The 17,531-nt window shown below is 38.5% G+C and overlaps 1 protein-coding gene and 1 pseudogene across 1 annotated transcript in view; both read left to right on the top strand.

Moving 5' to 3' along the window:
* Nucleotides 1-17,531, top strand: part of CNTN4 (contactin 4) — a 365,224-nt gene that overhangs the window by 320,778 nt on the left and 26,915 nt on the right. The window contains 2 exon segments of the mRNA XM_053598811.1: nucleotides 11,226-11,401; nucleotides 16,953-17,073. Coding sequence (XP_053454786.1) covers nucleotides 11,226-11,401; nucleotides 16,953-17,073 — 297 coding nt within the window.
* LOC128592083 (60S ribosomal protein L12-like) lies at nucleotides 8,577-9,167 on the top strand (annotated as a pseudogene).

Below are 17,531 nucleotides of genomic sequence, written 5' to 3'. Positions count from 1 at the left end.
AAATTATGAAGGAGAACTTTCCAGACATGCCAAGAGATTCTGAAATTCAGATAGCAGACAGTTTCAGAACTCTAGCACGACTCAACCCAAATAAGACATCCCCCAGACCCATCATAATAAATTTCACTAAAGTTAATATGAAGGAGAAAATCCTGAAAGCAGCCAGACAAAAGAAAACCATGACCTACAAGGGCAAGAATATTAGAATAACTGAAGATCTCTCTGCTGAAACCTTTCAAGCTACAAAAGGATAGTCATTGACTTTTAATCTCCTAAAACAAAATAACTTTCAACACAGGATCCTGTACCCAGCTAAACCGAGTTTCATTTATGACGGAGAAATTAAACACTTCAATGACATTCACATGTTGAAGAAATTTGCCATAACTAAACCAGCTCTCCAGGATATTCTCAGACCTATCCTCCATAAAGACCAAGGTAATCCTCCACAACAAAAGTAAAGCCACCCAGAAAATTTTGATCAAATTCCAACTTCCACAGTCGCAAAAGGATTAAAAATGTCCACCACACTCTCAAAAGGCTTATCAGTATTCTTAATTAATGTGAATAGTTTAAATTGTCCTCTAAAGAGGCACAGGTTGGCTGACTGGATACAAAAACTCAAGCCAGATATCTGCTGCATACAAGAATCGCATCTTACATTAAAAGACAAATATAGACTCAAGGTGAAGGGATGGTCATCTATACTCCAGGCAAATGGAAAGCGGAAAAAAGCAGGCGTTGCAATCCTATTCACAGATGCAATAGGCTTTAAACCAACCAAAATAAGGAAGGATAAGGATGGACACTTCATATTTGTTAAAGGTAATACTTAATATGATGAGATTTCAATTATTAATATTTTTGCACCCAACCAGAACGCACCTCAATTTACAAGAGAAACTCTAACAGACATCAGCAACTTGATTTCCTCCAGTTCCATAGTAGTTGTAGATTTTAACACCCTTTTAGCAGAGCTGGATAGATACTCCAATAAGAAGCTGAGCAAAGAAATTTTAGATTTAAACTTAATCATTGAACATGTGGACTTAACAGACATCTACAGAACATTTCATCCCAACAAAACTGAATATACATTCTTCTCATCAGCCCACTGAACATACTCCAAAATCAACCACACTCTAGGCCACAAATCTAACCTCAGCAAATTTAAAAAAATAGAAATTATTCCTTGCATCTTCTCAGACCATCATGGAATAAAAGTTGCACTCAATAACAACAGGAACCTGCATACCCATACAAAAACATGGAAGCTAAACAACCTTTTGCTGAAGGATAGATGAGTTATAGATGAGAATAAGAAGGAAATCAACAAATTTTTGGAACAAAACAAAAATCAAGACACAAATTACCAGAACCTCTGAAATACGGCAAAGGCAGTCCTAAGAGGGAAATTTATAGCATTGCAAGCCTTCCTCCAGAAAACGGAAAGAGAGGAAGTTAATAACTTAATGAGACATCTCAAGCAACTGGAGAAGGAAGAACACTCCAACCCCAAACCCAGCAGAAGAAAAGAAATAACCAAAATCAGAGCAGAATTAAATTAAATTGAAAACAAAAGAATTATACAGCAGATCAATAAATCCAAAAGTTGGTTTTTTGAAAAGATCGATAAAGTAGATAAACCTTTGGCCAACCTAACCAGGAAAAAAAGAGTAAAATCTCTTAATTTCATCAATCAGAAATGGTAACAATGAAATAACAACAGACCCCTCAGACATTCAAAAAATCTTTAACAAATACTACAAGAAACACTACCCTCAGAAATATGAAAATCTGAAAGAAATCGACCAATACCTGAAGTACTCCACCTACCAAGACTTAGAGACTTAGCCAGAATGAAGTGGAAATGTTGAACAGGCCTATATCAAGTTCTGAAAAAGCATCAACTATACAAAATCTCCCTAAAAAGAAAAGCCCAGGACCTGATGGCTTTACATCAGAATTCTACCAAACCTTTAAAGAAGAACTAGTACCTATATTACTAAACGTCTTCCAAAATATAGAAAAAGAAGGAATATTACCCAACACATTCTATGAAGCAAACCTCACCTTGATCCCCAAACCAGGGAAAGACCCAACAAGAAAAGAAAATTATAGACCAATATCACTAATGAATGTTGATGCTAAAATAAGATCCTAACAAACAGAATTCAACAACACATCAAAAAAATTATACACCACGACCAAGTGGGATTTATCACAGGGTCTCAAGGCTGGTTCAATATACGTAAATCTATAAATGTAAGTCAGCACATAAACAAACTAAAAAACAAGGACCATATGATTCTTTCAATTGATGCAGAAAAAGCTTTTGATAATATCCAGCATCCCTTCATGATCAGAACACTTAAGAAAATTGGTATAGAAGGGACATTTCTTAAACTAATAGAGGCCATCTACAGCAAACCCACAGCCAATATCGTATTGAATGGATATTCAGCATCCCTTCATGATCAGAACACTTAAGAAAATTGGTATAGAAGGGACATTTCTTAAACTAATAGAGGCCATCTACAGCAAACCCACAGCCAATATCGTATTGAATGGAGTTAAATCTAAATCATTTCCACTTAGATCAGGAAGCAGGACAGGTTGCCCATTGTCTCCATTGCTCTTTAACATTGTAATGGAAGTTTTAGCCATTGCAATTAGGGAAGAAAAGACAATCAAGAGTATCCACATAGGGTCAGAAAAGATCAAACTCTCACTCTTCGCAGATGATATGATCCTATATCTGGAAAACACTAGGGGTTCTACTACAACAGGAACCTGCATACCCATACAAAAACATGGAAGCTAAACAACCTTTTGCTGAAGGATAGATGGGTTATAGATGAGATTAAGAAGGAAATCAACAAATTTTTGGAACAAAACAAAAATCAAGACACAAATTACCAGAACCTCTGAAATACGGCAAAGGCAGTCCTAAGAGGGAAATTTATAGCATTGCAAGCCTTCAAAATTTTTAGAAGTGATCAAGGAATACAGCAATATCTCAGGCTACAAAATCAACACCCATAAATCTGTAGCCTTTATATATACCAGTAATAACAAAGCCGGAAAAAACAGTCAAGGACTCTATTCCTTTCACAGTAGTGCCAAAGAAGATGAAATATTTGGGAGTATACCTAACAAAGGACGTGAAAGATCTCTACAAAGAGAACTATGAAACTTTAAGAAAAGAAATAGCTAAAGATGTTAACAAATGGAAAAACATACCATGCTCATGGCTGGGAAGAATCAACATTGTTAAAATGCCTATATTACCCAAAGCAATATATAATTTTAATGCAATGCCTATTAAAGCTCCATTGTCATATTTTAAAGATCTTGAAAAAAATAATACTTCGTTTTATATGGAATAAGAAAAAAAACTCAAATAGCTAAAACATTACTCAGCAATAAAAACACAGCAGGAGGAATCACACTACCAGACCTGAGACTGTACTGTAAATCAATAGTGATCAAAACAGAATGGTACTGGCACAAAAACAGAGAAGTAGATGTCTGGAACAGAATAGAGAACCAAGAGATGTATCCAGCTCTTACCGTTATTTGATCTTTGACAAGCCAATTAAAAACATTCAGTGGAGAAAAGATTCCCTATTTAACGAATGGTGCTGGGTAAACTGCCTGGCAACCTGTAGAAGATTGAAACTGGACCCACACCTTTCATCATTAACTAAGATAGACTCTCACTGGATAAAAGATTTAAATTTAAGACATGAAACTATAAAAATACTTGAAGAAAGTGCAGGGAAAACTCTTTTTTTTTTTTTTTTTTTTTTGAAGGGAAGACTTTTATTTCAGTGAACAGTTCCAATTCAGGGGACATACAGCCTTCTGTATAAAAGGAAAGTACATTCCAGAAAACAAAGGGAGGGTTAGAGTTTTATAGCCAAAGTTCCTGCCCAGTTCCCAACTGGGTTTGTTCATGCAAATCAAAGATTCAAACTTGTTTTCTTTCTTTTCTTTTCTTTTTTTTTTTTTTTAACTGTTTAACGTAGCCTTCATGGCATTTTCTTAGTTATTGTATGCAGACATTTGTATTCTGCATTTAGTAAGTTTCGCCTGTACCCATTCTAAGATGCACCATAGGTGTGCCCCACCCATTAACCTACCTCCACTCTAACCTCCCCCCCTCCCTTCCCCTTCCTTGGCCCTTTCCCCATATATTTGTGCTATAGTTGGGCTATAGCCTTCATGTGAAAGCTATAAATTAGCTTCATAGTAGGGCTGAGTACATTGGATACTTTTTCTTCCATTCCTGAGATACTTTGCTAAGAGAAATATGTTCCAGCTCCATCCATGTAAACATGAAAGAGGTAAAGCCTTCATCTTTCTTTAAGGCTGCAAGAAGGAATCAGCCTGGGTGAATGTTTTATGAGGAGGACTCCCCAGGCAATTGAAGCAGTATCAAAAATACACTACTGGGACCTGATCAAACTAAAAAGTTTCTGCACAGCCAAGAACATAGTAAGGAAAGCAAGCAGACAGCCCTCAGAATGGGAGATAATATTTGCAGGTTATACCTCTGATAAAGATCTAATAACCAGAATCCACAGAGAATTCAAACATACCCTGTTTCCTCGAAAATAAGACAGTGTCTTATTTTAAGGTGTACTCCCAAAGATGTGCTAGGTTTTATTTTCAGGGAACATCTTGTCTTTCCTGTAAGTAGGTCTTATTTTCGGAGGATGTCTTATTTTCGGGGAAGCAGGGTATTAGTAAGAAAAGAACACGTGATCTCATCTCAGGGTGGGCAAGGGACTTGAAGAGAAACTTCTCTAAAGAAGACAGATGCACGATCTTACAAACACATGAAGAAAAGCTCATCATCCTTAATCATCAGAGAAATGCAAATCAAAACTACTTTGAGTTATTACCTAACCCCAGTAAGAGTAGCCCACATAACAAAAATCCCAAAACCAGAGATGTTGGCGTGGATGTGGAAAAAAGGGCACACTTCTACACTGCTGGTGGGAATGCACGCTAATACATTCCTGGAAGGATGTTTGGTGAACACTTAGAGACCTAAAAATAGACCTGCCATTCAATCCTATAATTCCTTTACTAGGTTTATACCCAGAAGACCAAAAATCACAATATAACAAAGACATCTGTACCAGAATGTTTATTGCAGCCCAATTCATAATTGTTAAGTCATGGAAGAAGCCCAAGCGTCCATCGACCCACGAATGGACTAGCAAATTGTGGTACATGTATACCATGGAATATTATGCAGCCTTAAAGAAAGATGGAGACTTTACCTCTTTTATGTTTACATGGATGCAGCTGGAACATATTCTTCTTAGCAAAGTATCTCAGGAATGGAAGAAAAAGTATCCACTGTACTCAGCCCTACTATGAAGCTAAATTATAGTGTTCACATGAAGGCTATAACCCAACTATAGCACAAGACTATGAGGAAAGGGCCAAGGGAGGGGAAGGGAGTGGGGAGGTTAGGGCGGAGGGAGGGTTATGGGTGGGACTACACCTATGGTGCATCTTAGAATGGGTACAGGTGAAACTTACTAAAGGCAGAATACAAATGTCTACATACAATAACTAAGAAAATGCCATGAAGGCTACGTTGAACAGTTGGATGAAAATATTTCAGATTGTGTATGAAACCTGCACATTGTACCCCTTGATTGCACTAATGTACACAGCTATGATTTAACACTAAAATAAATAAATAAATAAATAAAATAAAGCACTGGTATGGTACAGGAAAAACAACATCCAAGTGGATTTCTTATCTTATGGACCCAAAGCACTTATTTTTTAGAAACAGTAAGAGCTAGCTTGGCACAGGGCGTGGGCCCAGTGGCTCACACCTATAATCCTAGCACTCTGGGATGCTGAATTGGGTGGATCCCTTGAGCTCAGGAGTTTAATACCAGCATGAGCAAGAAAAAAAATACATCAAAAGAGCTATAAATCAAAAAGTCTTTCCACCAACAGTGAAAGTTGGGATATAATATGGCTTAGATAAGTGTCATAATTTACATATCTACTTGTTGAAAGGACTGTTAACTGAGTGGTTATTAACAAATTCATGGTTATTAATAATCTTTAGAACAAAGCACTTAGTCATCTAGACATTATAGAAAAGACTACAGAAAGTAAATGAATATTGTTTTGGGTGGCGCCTGTGGCTCAGTGAGTAGGACACTAGCCCATATAAAAAATGTGGCGGGTTCAAACCCCGCCCCAGCCAAACTGCAACAAAAAATAGCCTAACTTTGTGGTGGGTGCCTGTAGTCCCAGCTACTGGGAGGCTGAGGCAAGAGAATCGCCTAACCCCAAGAGCTGGAGGTTGCTGTGAGCTGTGATGCTACAGCACTCTACGGAGGGCAAGGGAGTTGAACTCTGTCTCTAAAAAGAAAGAAAAGAAAGTAAATGAATATTGTTTTAACACTCTAGGGGAATTAAGCACATGGTAAATATGTATTTTTAGGTATCAGTCCTTTGGAGTTCTGGACTTATTATTCTCTGCAGTATGAACCAACCACGGGTAGGGAAGTTTAGGGTGCTGTTGTTCTATTTATTGTTGCTATTTAGTTACATACAAATCCAGCCATCGTTTCACATCTTGAGTTCTAATGGCCTTTGAGAGTTCTATGCACAGAACAATAGCCAAAGTGACTCTTCAGAATAAAAGTCGTAAATACAGTTTTTTCCTGATGTTGACGAATTAAAACCAAAGAAAGGAAGACAGTTTGTTTTGCAAGAAGCCATCTGTTTTATTTGTGTACAGTGTTTCTATTCAAATTTAAGGAAATTAATCAAGTAAAAAGCATCAGAATTCACAACACAGAAAATAGGAGTGCTGAACAAACATACACTTTGAGAAAACAAAATAGCTAATGAGATTTTGCACCTCTTTAGTTTAATCTTCTCTGGTCCCAGGGAGACCTCGCTGGTGTGTGTACTGTGTGTGACTTACTTTGCATTGATTTTTGCTACCGCAGGGTTCAGAACATGAATGGGTGACAAGTGCTAATGTAATGAATTAGCAGATGTCAGCGCAGCAACTGTACCAACATAAGCCTTTATTTAGGGAACTTCTCTCATCCTTGGTTAACAGACAGCTGAATTTACCAATATTAAAAAATCTGTCCTGGATCCCTACATGTGCATAAAGAGATGAACATTTCTTTAGGAAACGAATGTCATTCAAAAATGAGAGCCAGAATTTCAAATGGCTCTAGGCTTGGGGGTTTGTGCCAGCTCCTTCCTGCTTGCCCAGAAATTGTCAGGAGATAGGGAGACAAGATGTTTTTAGGGACTGGAGCCTGGACATTTGACTCTACACTCGGAAGTTTGATGTGTGAGCTTAGAGCTAGAGCCAGCATATTAGGCATAAAATCACAACTGCTTGTTACCTGTCTAAGGCAGTGACTTTATTACTCACGCAGTGAAGCTCTCTGCAGCCATCTGTACCCATGGCAGGAATTCTTTGAATTCCTTCAGCATTTAAATATCTTCAGTTGACTATTCATAATCAAAAGTGCAAATTGCTGTATTACACACAGTAGATTTTTTTCTCTGGGAGATTTGTATATGGATGTCATGTTTTCAGCAAAGCCCAGAAGAGACGGAATAGCACAAGGGACAAGTTTCTGAACCCCTCTGAGCCATCAGTCTCCACATCTGTTAAATAGGGGTAATAATAGTACCTATTGCTAGTAATAAATGAAATAATCCATACAAGGCTCTTAACAGTGCTAAGGGGCTCAGTTAGTTATTATAATATGAGGGTTATTCTTCTCTCTGCTACCCATGTAACACACAATAAGTGGTTGATGGATAAAACAACAGATGAATGTGTTAAAATAAAAATCTAAATTGCAACATCAGTGGCCAACTATTTAAAGTACAGTTAGGCAACATCATTGTCAAATAAAAACCTGGGATTACCAGTTTCAGTTTTCATTTTATAGATGAGGAAAATTTAAATTCAAAAACGGCAAATGACATATTAAATCAAAATGGGATTATTCCTACATTTTTGCTTAGAATAAGGTTTAGTCTTACCTCCTTTTCTCATTTAAAAAAAAATGTATTCTGTATCTATTCCTGAGAGTTAGTGAATCAATAGTAAGATTTTTATTACATGGCTTGCAAAAGCCTCAGGTTTTGAAATAGGGATTTTCCATCCCATTACCTCTTAGCTGGCAGTACCTGTGGTTCACTTTTCATTTTGTGGACATGACTCATTCAACAGGTACTAAAAGCACATTAATCCACTTATCATGATCTTTTCCTATTTTCAAAAAACAGCAAAAGTGTATCCCACTGCTAGATTATAATCTATTTAGGACAGAGATTTCCCTTTTCTTACAACCTGAAAATTTTTCTTTCCATATTTGGATAAAATGATAAAATGATAAAAAAAAAAAAAACTATTCTCAATTTTCCATTTAAAAAGAAAATTTTAGTGTGGGCTATAGGGAAGGAAGACCCTTCAAAGCTCCCCCTATGATATATAATTTCAAAATTCCCAGCTGAGATTTTAATCCAAGGGGTTCACTTAATAAAATATTTGCAGCTTTTGGCTTTTGGCTCTGAGAAGGTCAAGGTGCAGCTTTCTTCGGTCATCCTGAATCCAGGTTCATTGGACACCAGCCACCTCCACCATGCTGCCTAAGTTCAACCTCAACGAGATCAAAGTCGTGTTTCTGAGGTGCACTGGTGGCGAAGTCGGTGCTATGTCTGCCCTGGCCCCCAAGATTGGCTCCCTGGGTTTATCTCCAAAAAAGGTTAGTGATGACATCGCCAAGGCAAGCAGTGACTGAAAGAGTCTAAGGATTATGGTGAAACTGACCATCCAGAACAAACAGGCCCAGACTGAAGTGGTACCTTCTGCCTCTGCCCTCACCATCAAAGCCCTCAAGAAACCACCAAGAGACAGAAAGAAACAGAAAAACATTAAATACAACGGAAATATCACTTTTGGTGAGATTGTCAACATTGCCAGACAGATGTGGCACTGATCTTTAGCCATAGAACACTCTGGAACTATCAAAGAGATCCTGGGGACAGTCCAGTCAGTGAGCTTCAGTGTTGATGACCACCACCCTCATGACATCATAGATGACATCAACAGTGGTGCTGTGGAATGCTTGGCTAGTTAAAAAGGATAAGGGAAAATGTTTTAATAAAGGATCATAACAACCCCTGCAAAAAAAAATATTTGCATAACCTCACAGCCTGAAACTCAATCCTATGACTATGGAAGAGGGGTAATGATTTTTTTTTATTGTTTTGTTTGGTTTTGGTTTGTCTTCTTTGTAATTGATTGGTTGGTTTGGTTTAGTCTAGTGCATAGAAATTTCTGGCTTGTGGCTGAATTCAGAATTTTATTCTTAAGGCCTTTGTATGGCCGTTATATTTAATTCAAACTGCTTGTCGGCATCGTACTGTTTGTCTGACACCATTTATTAAATCATGTTGCAGTGAAAATTAAGGTCCTACAGGCTGAGTGGGCTGGCTCATGCCTGTAATTTTGCACTTTGGGAGACTAAGGTGGAAGGATTGCTGGAGCCTAGGAGTTCAACACCAGTCTAGGCAACATAGTGAGACTCCGTATCTATGAAATATTTTTTAAAAATAATTAGCCAGGCAAGAGGGACTTTACCTAACAATTGCTATCAGTGTAACCTGGCTTATTGTACCCTCAATGAATCCCCAACAATAAATAAATATATATATTTATTTATTTATAAAAAACAATAAATAGCCAGGTACTGTAGAGTATGCCTACAGTCCCAGCTACTCAAGAGGCTGGGGTAAGAGGATTCTTTGAGCCTAGGAGTTTGAGGATACAGTGAGCTGTGATTTTGCCATTGTATTCCACCTTGTGTAACAGAGCAAAACCCCATCTCAAAAAAAAAAATTAAGGGACTATGATAAAAAAAAAAATTAAGGGACTACGAGTGTGTGAATACCATTTACAAATTGTCTCAGCTAAGCAAGCCCATTCTATGCCCACTGAAAACTATAATGTAAAGGGTGGATTTAAACATAAATTGATACTCCTTATTTTGAAGTAGTATCATACAAATATCATTTTGTCAATGATGTTCATTACCACATTACTTATAATTACATATCTAACAAAATTTGCTAAAACACCTGCCAGCTTCAAATGATTAAAACCATAAGCTGATAGCTCATTATGCAGGTTATAAAAATATGTTAACAAAATTATGAAACCATACCTGTGTAATATTATGTAAAATTATGTAATATTATTGTATGTGTCACATATTTACAATGTGTAAGTTGAAACAATTGGAAAACTATGAACCTGAAAGATGGGGGGGATTATACCAAAATGAAAATAGATGTTTTGAGTGGTAGGGGTTTTTTAATTTTTTTTCTTTCTATCTCTGTCTCTTTTTTAGTTTGTGGTTTTTTCTTTTTGTTTTTGAGACAGAGTCTGACTTGGTCACCCTAAGTAGAGTGCTGTGGCATGTTAGCTCACAACAACCTCAGACTCTTGAGTTTAAGTGCTTCTCTTCTGGTCAGCATCCCAAGTAGCTGGGACTACAGGTGTCCACCACAATCCCAGCCTATTTTTACAAACAGGTCTCACTCTGGCTCAGGCTCATCTCGAACTCGTGAGCTCAGGCAATTCACCTGCCTCGGCCTCCCAGAGTGCTAGGATTATAGATGTGAGCCACCTCTCCCAGCCCTTATTTCTGTTCCTTATTTTAATTTTTCTGAATTTTCTGAATTTACTGTATTAAAACATTTATCACTGTCATAATAGCAGAGAAAAAAAGTCCAACACACTTCAAATCAACATGGATTTTCCCACCTGCACTTAGTTGAGATGTAGCTTTCTCGTGAAAATGGAGTGCTATGCAAACCTTTTCAAAGAGGTAATTCAGAGGAAGCTGCCAGAAAACTTCCCATGAGCTCTTCAGAGATCTAACTCTTGTGCTCCCCAGCTCAGTTCTCCTGCTCTGAGAAGGTTCACAGAATGAGTATTTTCATCTTCTCATATTAAAAATGACCTCCTAGCTTGAATTTGAGCTTTCCAGATGACTGAGATTTGCCGGTCACAGCCTAAGAAAAAAAGAAAGCAAAAGTGCTTAGTTCTTCATCCTGCTATTGAATACTGCATTTTATTTGCACATGAGCTCACAGGCTTTGTTGGTGACGTTTGTTGTGTTTTAACTCTGCAGATCCAACAAAGGTAATGGTACCCCCTTCCAGCATGGACGTCACTGTTGGAGAAAGTATCGTTCTTCCTTGCCAGGTGACTCATGATCACTCCCTAGACATCGTGTTTACTTGGTCATTTAATGGACACCTCATAGACTTCGACAAAGATGGGGACCACTTTGAAAGAGTCGGAGGGGTAAGTATTAATATCAGACTATCCACAGGAAGCCCAACATGCAACTGAACTTCTCAAAACTAACTAACTTGTTTAGACTAACTTCAAAAAAATACATAAAGTTATCATTTTATAATTTTGTTCAAGCAGCTTATGTCAAAAACTCTTGGTTAATTCCTGCTCCTTTTTTGCAAGTTAAACGCAGCACCACATGCCTGAGTGACACTGTTTGGCAGGCCTGCTTGCTGAATTAGGAAACTGAGGCTCGCAGAGTTGTATGAATTTGCATCAGTCTCCTAGCAGGCGTCCTCAAACTTTTTAAACAGGGAGCCAATTCACTGTCCCTCAGACCATTGGAGGGCCGGACTATAGTTAAAAAAAAACTGTGAACAAATTCCTATGCACACTGCACATATCTTATTTTGAAGTAAAAAACAAAACAGGAACAAATACAATTCACACCGCTTCATGTGGCCCGTGGGCCGCAGTTTGAGGACGCCTGGTCTCATAGCTACTAAATAGCACAACTCAGCTTTAAACTTCAAATCCCAAGCTCTCTTCCCCATATATACCATATACCAAGGAAACTGATTAAGAAAATAGCTTAAGGATAATTTTTGTGTATGTTTGAGGCTGCTAATTAAACTCTCTTTGGTCTTGTAGAAAACTCCTCAGTATAAATTTAGGGCTTTCTAGAATCTGATCTGATTGGATTATTTATTATCTTCACGTAATCTGAATTTACATGGTTGATTTTCAAAATGCCTTACTATCCATAAAAATATCTATTGTCATTGAATACATAACAAAAAGAGGTATCTCAAAATGATTTGTATCTATCGCAATTGTTCTCGAAAATACTATTCTCTGGTTCAGCACCTTAGCCAAGTGGTTAAGGCGCCGGCTACATGCACTGGGGCTGGTGGGTTTGAACCCAGCCAGGGCCTGCTAAAACAACAATGACAACAATAACAAAAAATAGCCAAGAATTGTGGCAAGCACCTGTAGTCCCAGCTACTTGGAGGCTGAGGTAAGAGAATCACGTCAGCGCAAGAGTTTGAGGTTGCCATGAGCTGTGACACCACAGCACCCTACCAACAGTGACATACTGAGACTCTGTCTCAAAAAAAAAATTGTTCTCTGCTCTAACACAGCCCTATGTTCCCAGTGAGAAACTGATGCTTGGCTGTCAGAATGAATGTCCTGCCAGACAGAAATGGCATTTATTTATTTATTTATTTTTGAAACAGAATCTCACTTTGTCACCTTCTGTAATGTGCTGTGGCATGTGGCTGAATTCTGAATTTTATTCTTTAGGCATTTATGTGGCTTTTGTATTAAATTTAAACTGCTTCTCACTATTGTACTGTCTGACACTCAATCAATAGCTCACAGCAACCTCAAACTCTTGGACTCAAGTGATCCTCTTGCCTCAGCCTCCTGATTAGCTGGGGCTACAGGCACCTGCCACAATGCCTGGCTATTTTTAAAGGCGGGGTCTCACTCTAGCTTAGGCTGGTCTCAAACTCCTGAGCTCAGATGATCCACCTTCCTCAGCTTCCCAGACTGCTAGGATTACAGGTGTGAGCCACCTCACCCAGCATTGCATTGCAAATGGCCTTTCTGCTGGGCTAGTACCAGGGCTGAGGCACAGATGAAGTCATCCTAAACTGGGGTCAAGCACTAATGACCACCTGTTGCAAAGACCGATATGTAGAGTTGCCTTCATTCTCTTTCCCTCTGTGAAACTAGTGCTAACACCAATCAACTGGGGCTAAGAAACATGTGCAGGCTGGGAGTGGTAGCTCACACCTTTAATCCCAGCACTTTGAAAGATCGAGGCGGAAGGATCACCTGAGGCCAAGAGTTTCAGACCAGCCTGCACATTACAGCCAGACCCTGTCTCTACAAAATTAAAAAATTAGTCAAGTGTGGTGGCTCATACCTGTAGTCCCAGCTACTCAGAGTGAGGCTGAGTTGGGAAAATCGCTTGAGCCCAGGAGTTTGAAGTTGTAGTGAGCTAAGATGATGTCACTGCACTTTAGCCTAGGTGACAGAGGGACACTATGTCTCAAAAAAAAATGAATAAATAAAAAGAAAGAAAAGAAATTAGCAAAAGTGAGGATAGTACTACAGCATTTAATATCTTAAGTATCTGAGCCACAAGGATCATTATTAATGTTTGTGGAGTTAGGATGTATACGCCATTCTGAACTTGAGCCCCTTTCAGTTTCTGCTTCCTGGGTCAGCATGGTGGAAATGATGCTCGAGAGAGTCAGCTTACTGAGGTTTTTTTAAAGCTATTATTTCATTGTCCTCTGATACCCGGAGTGCTCTTTCAGAAACAGAACAAACCACAGTGTGGGAAAACACGCTGATGCCACGTGCTCTCTTTGGTAGAAACATGAAAAAAATGTGTACCTTAGTTAACAGTTTGGTCCTGATGACTTCCAAGGGAAGAGAAACTTATTGTGGTCTCCTTCTGTGAGACTCTTACCTTAGCCTGATTTTATTTTTTTCTTTGTTTCAGTTTTACATTAAATATATAAGTCTCGTCAAAATGTGTAACTAACGCACAGGGGTTTCCAACCTGTGGCCTGCGGGCTGCATACTGATTTTGTGAGAACTTTTTTTGCTTACCTGTGGTATTAGATACCACGAAAAGTATGGATGGACCTTTTTTTGCTGAACACTTTCCTTAGTGTTTGTGTATTTATGTGTGGCCAAAGATTACTCTGTTCTTCCTGTGTGCTGCAGAGAAAATAAAGTTTGAGCACCTCTAATACAGTATGTTCTAATTCACAGAAATTACATTAATAGGTTGTTGTGCTATGAAATATCCAGGCTACAAGTTTCTTTGACATGCAAGCCTTTGGTGGATAAAACGAATTATTGAGATAGTGTAAACATTTCTTTAAAGCAAATTCAACTTCCTGCCTTAAAACAATGTGGCTTCTCACTGTACCTGCACACATTCTCTTGTAAGATGTATTTTTTTATTTAAACCTATACTCAAAAGTCCTAACATGTGAAATGTCTTAGGTAAATATGTAGGAATGAAAATCATAATAATGATGATAAAAATTCCTTATACTTCCAAAATACCTTAATCATTTATTAAGTACTTTCTTATGATGTTGGACAATGAAGTTTAAGAACTCATCCTAGAAAAAGTGTTTTGAAGGGTGGACTAGGTGCTGGCAATGGTGTGTATCTTCCCAAGGAGAATACTTTGAAGGTGACCATAGTGATATTCAGCAATGAGGTATGTAGTAGCCTTTTCTCTAAGAGTCCGTGAACTTGTGGACAACAATGGTTTGAGCTGCATGAGCCCACTTAAATGTGGATTTTTTTTTTTTTTTTGAGACAGGGTCTCACTATGTCACCCTTGGTAGAGTGCTGTGGCATCACAGCTCACAACAACCTCAATCTCTTGGGCTAAAGCCATTCTCTTGCCTTCGCCTCCCAAGTAGCTGGATGACAGGTGCCCGCCACGATACCTGGCTATTTTTAGAAGCAGGGTCTCACTCTGGCTTAGGCTGGTCTCAAACCCTGAGCTCAGGCAATCCACCCACCTAGGCCTCTCAGAATGATTGGATTACAGGTGTGAGCCACTGCACCTGGCCTGGTTCTGTAGGACTTGAGTATGCACACATTTTGGTACACTCAGAGTCCTGGAATCAGTCCCTGTGTATACCATGGGATCAGTGTATAGCTATTTAATCCTCACAGACACTATGAAATAGATTAGCGATTATCTTCCTATATCATTGACAAATTATAGGACTTGATCAGTAAGTAGAGGAACCTGGATGAAAACCAAAGTGTTATAAATAAAAGAGCTTTCAGGTTAAAACAAAAATCAAACTTCTCCTAAATTTGAATTAATATCTTTGACATGATTGTTTCACAAAGAAAACTGATCATGACCATCAACAATACCCATTTAGATTTACTCTGCATGTCACAGTTTTCAGAAGGATTTCACATATACATAAAATCTCATTTGATTTCACAATCTAGCCCAAAGGTCTTGCAAAAGTCAATAAATTAATGCCCAGAGAGATTAAAAAGGAGATGACATCATACACCAAGGATCAGCCTCAACTAAGTACCAAAATTGTAGCTCTTTCTTCATGAGGTGCTTTTCCTCTCTTTTAAGCCTGTGTTGTACTTGGTAATTCCAATTCTTTAATTGTCCTCAGTAAATGTGAGTGTGATATGTTGTGCTTAAACAAAGAAAGGAAATTAAGTACACATCAGTTTTGAATGAGGTAAGGCCTTTCTGGATGACAGTGAGGCATTATCATTCAGAATAAGAATTGGAACTCACTGTGTGGGTTTGAATCCTGGTCCTGCCACAGACCAGCTAAGTGGCTGTAGGCAGGTCTCCTAAGCTCTTTTAGGTAGAGTTTTCTCATCTTTAAAATAAGGATAGCAAAAGTACCTGTCCCATAGGACATGTGAGTATTTAGTGAGTTAATATAGTAAAGCACGTGGAAAGTAGCAGTCATATCCCAAATACCGTGAAGCATCACCCACCAATATTGTTACCGGGGGAGTAGCAACAGCTACTAGTATACTAGCTACTAGAAGCAATCAGCTTCCTAGTCTTCGGTTTGGGAAAACGAGGGCCAGCCAGTTTACCCTAAATTATCTTTACATCTCTGAGAGCTTTAGAATGAAGTGTAGTTTCCCCAATCTGGACCCTGGGGTGGCCCATGTTCCCCTTGGAGAACAGCAGCTGTTCTCCAAGCTTTTGATTATCAGGGCTATGAAACCAAACTCCAAGGTGTAGCAGTGTTCTTCATTTAAAAAGCTGCCTTTGTGATAGCCTGTGGAAACATCTCCCCATATTTATTAAAAGTAGTGTGCTGGCCAACGGTGTAGAAATATTTCTGGGACACAGAGACATCTATACCAGGATGTAATTAGTCCTATTCATCTGCTCATGAAACATGCATTTGGCATTTGGAAAACAAATTAGCACCATTCCATAGTAGGTGATGCAAGATTTCCTTAGAGAATTTGATCCTCATAATCCTTTAATTCAAACCTGGGAGCAATCAAAATGCTGGCTGAAAGACAGGGTTGTGCAGTAAAATGCAGATGCCTCCAAATGTGGGCTTTCTGCCTCTTTCCAAATACAGAGTTTCAAAGTATTAGAATGCCAAGGAAGGTTGTAGGGCTGAGAGCATGTCTGAAGAAACCCATGAGACTAAATCAAGAGCTTCCTTCCATGAGTTTAAGTGCTTCCAACATGGGTGGCAAACCGCTTCAGAGAACCAGGGAAGCCAGACAGACACCTGAGGTCTTGTCCAAGGTGTGTTCTGAAAATGTTGGTGTTCTTCTTTTTTTTTTTTTTTTTTATTTTTATTTTGTCTTTTAGAGACCATCTCCTTGTGATTTCTTTCTGACAGGCTCACATATTTTTAATAGGCCACGGACTGCATCACTAATGTTTTCATCAGCCGGTGTAAAATAAATCCATTAGTCACAGTGTCCTTCATGTGATAATGATATTTAGAGCTCATTAAAAAGTAATTGTAGCCACTTTCCCCTACTTTATCAGCAGGATTCAGCTGGTGATTTGATGATCCGAAACATCCAGCTGAAGCATGCTGGGAAATATGTCTGCATGGTCCAAACGAGTGTGGACAAGCTTTCTGCTGCTGCTGACCTGATTGTAAGAGGTATTGCATTTTTGTTTTGTTTTGATTTGTTCTGTCCTTAAAGTATTTTTGAAATACCTAGTCTAGCAGAGTTCTATAAACCTCAGTGGTTTAGAATTATGGAGAAAAGGCAGGCGGAAACTGAACATTGTAAGCAGCGGCTGCCGTCTATAGAAGCTTTGTACAGTTTTAGAAGGGGGATCGCCAGAAACTGCCTAAGTAAATCCAGTTACTTTACACTAAAAATAACTCCTTCAGGTGCCCTGATTATGGCTGTTGGAGTCGATATGACTTTCTAGAATAACTTCAGATTACCCAAAGCAAATAGTTCAAAGAAGGAACAAACTGTACTTTTTTATGTCTCATCCGAGCTAAACTGAATTAGTATTTTAGGCCACTGGTATAACAGTGGATTAAGTCAAGTCATCACCAGGTTTTTCCTTAGCTTCTTTTTTTCCCCCTGAAGTTAATAGTGCTGT

Source organism: Nycticebus coucang, chromosome 8 (assembly GCF_027406575.1).
Source record: "Nycticebus coucang isolate mNycCou1 chromosome 8, mNycCou1.pri, whole genome shotgun sequence".
Taxonomy (NCBI): domain Eukaryota; kingdom Metazoa; phylum Chordata; class Mammalia; order Primates; family Lorisidae; genus Nycticebus; species Nycticebus coucang.
Note: the sequence above shows the minus strand (reverse complement) of the source record. Positions and strands in the feature narration are given on the sequence as shown.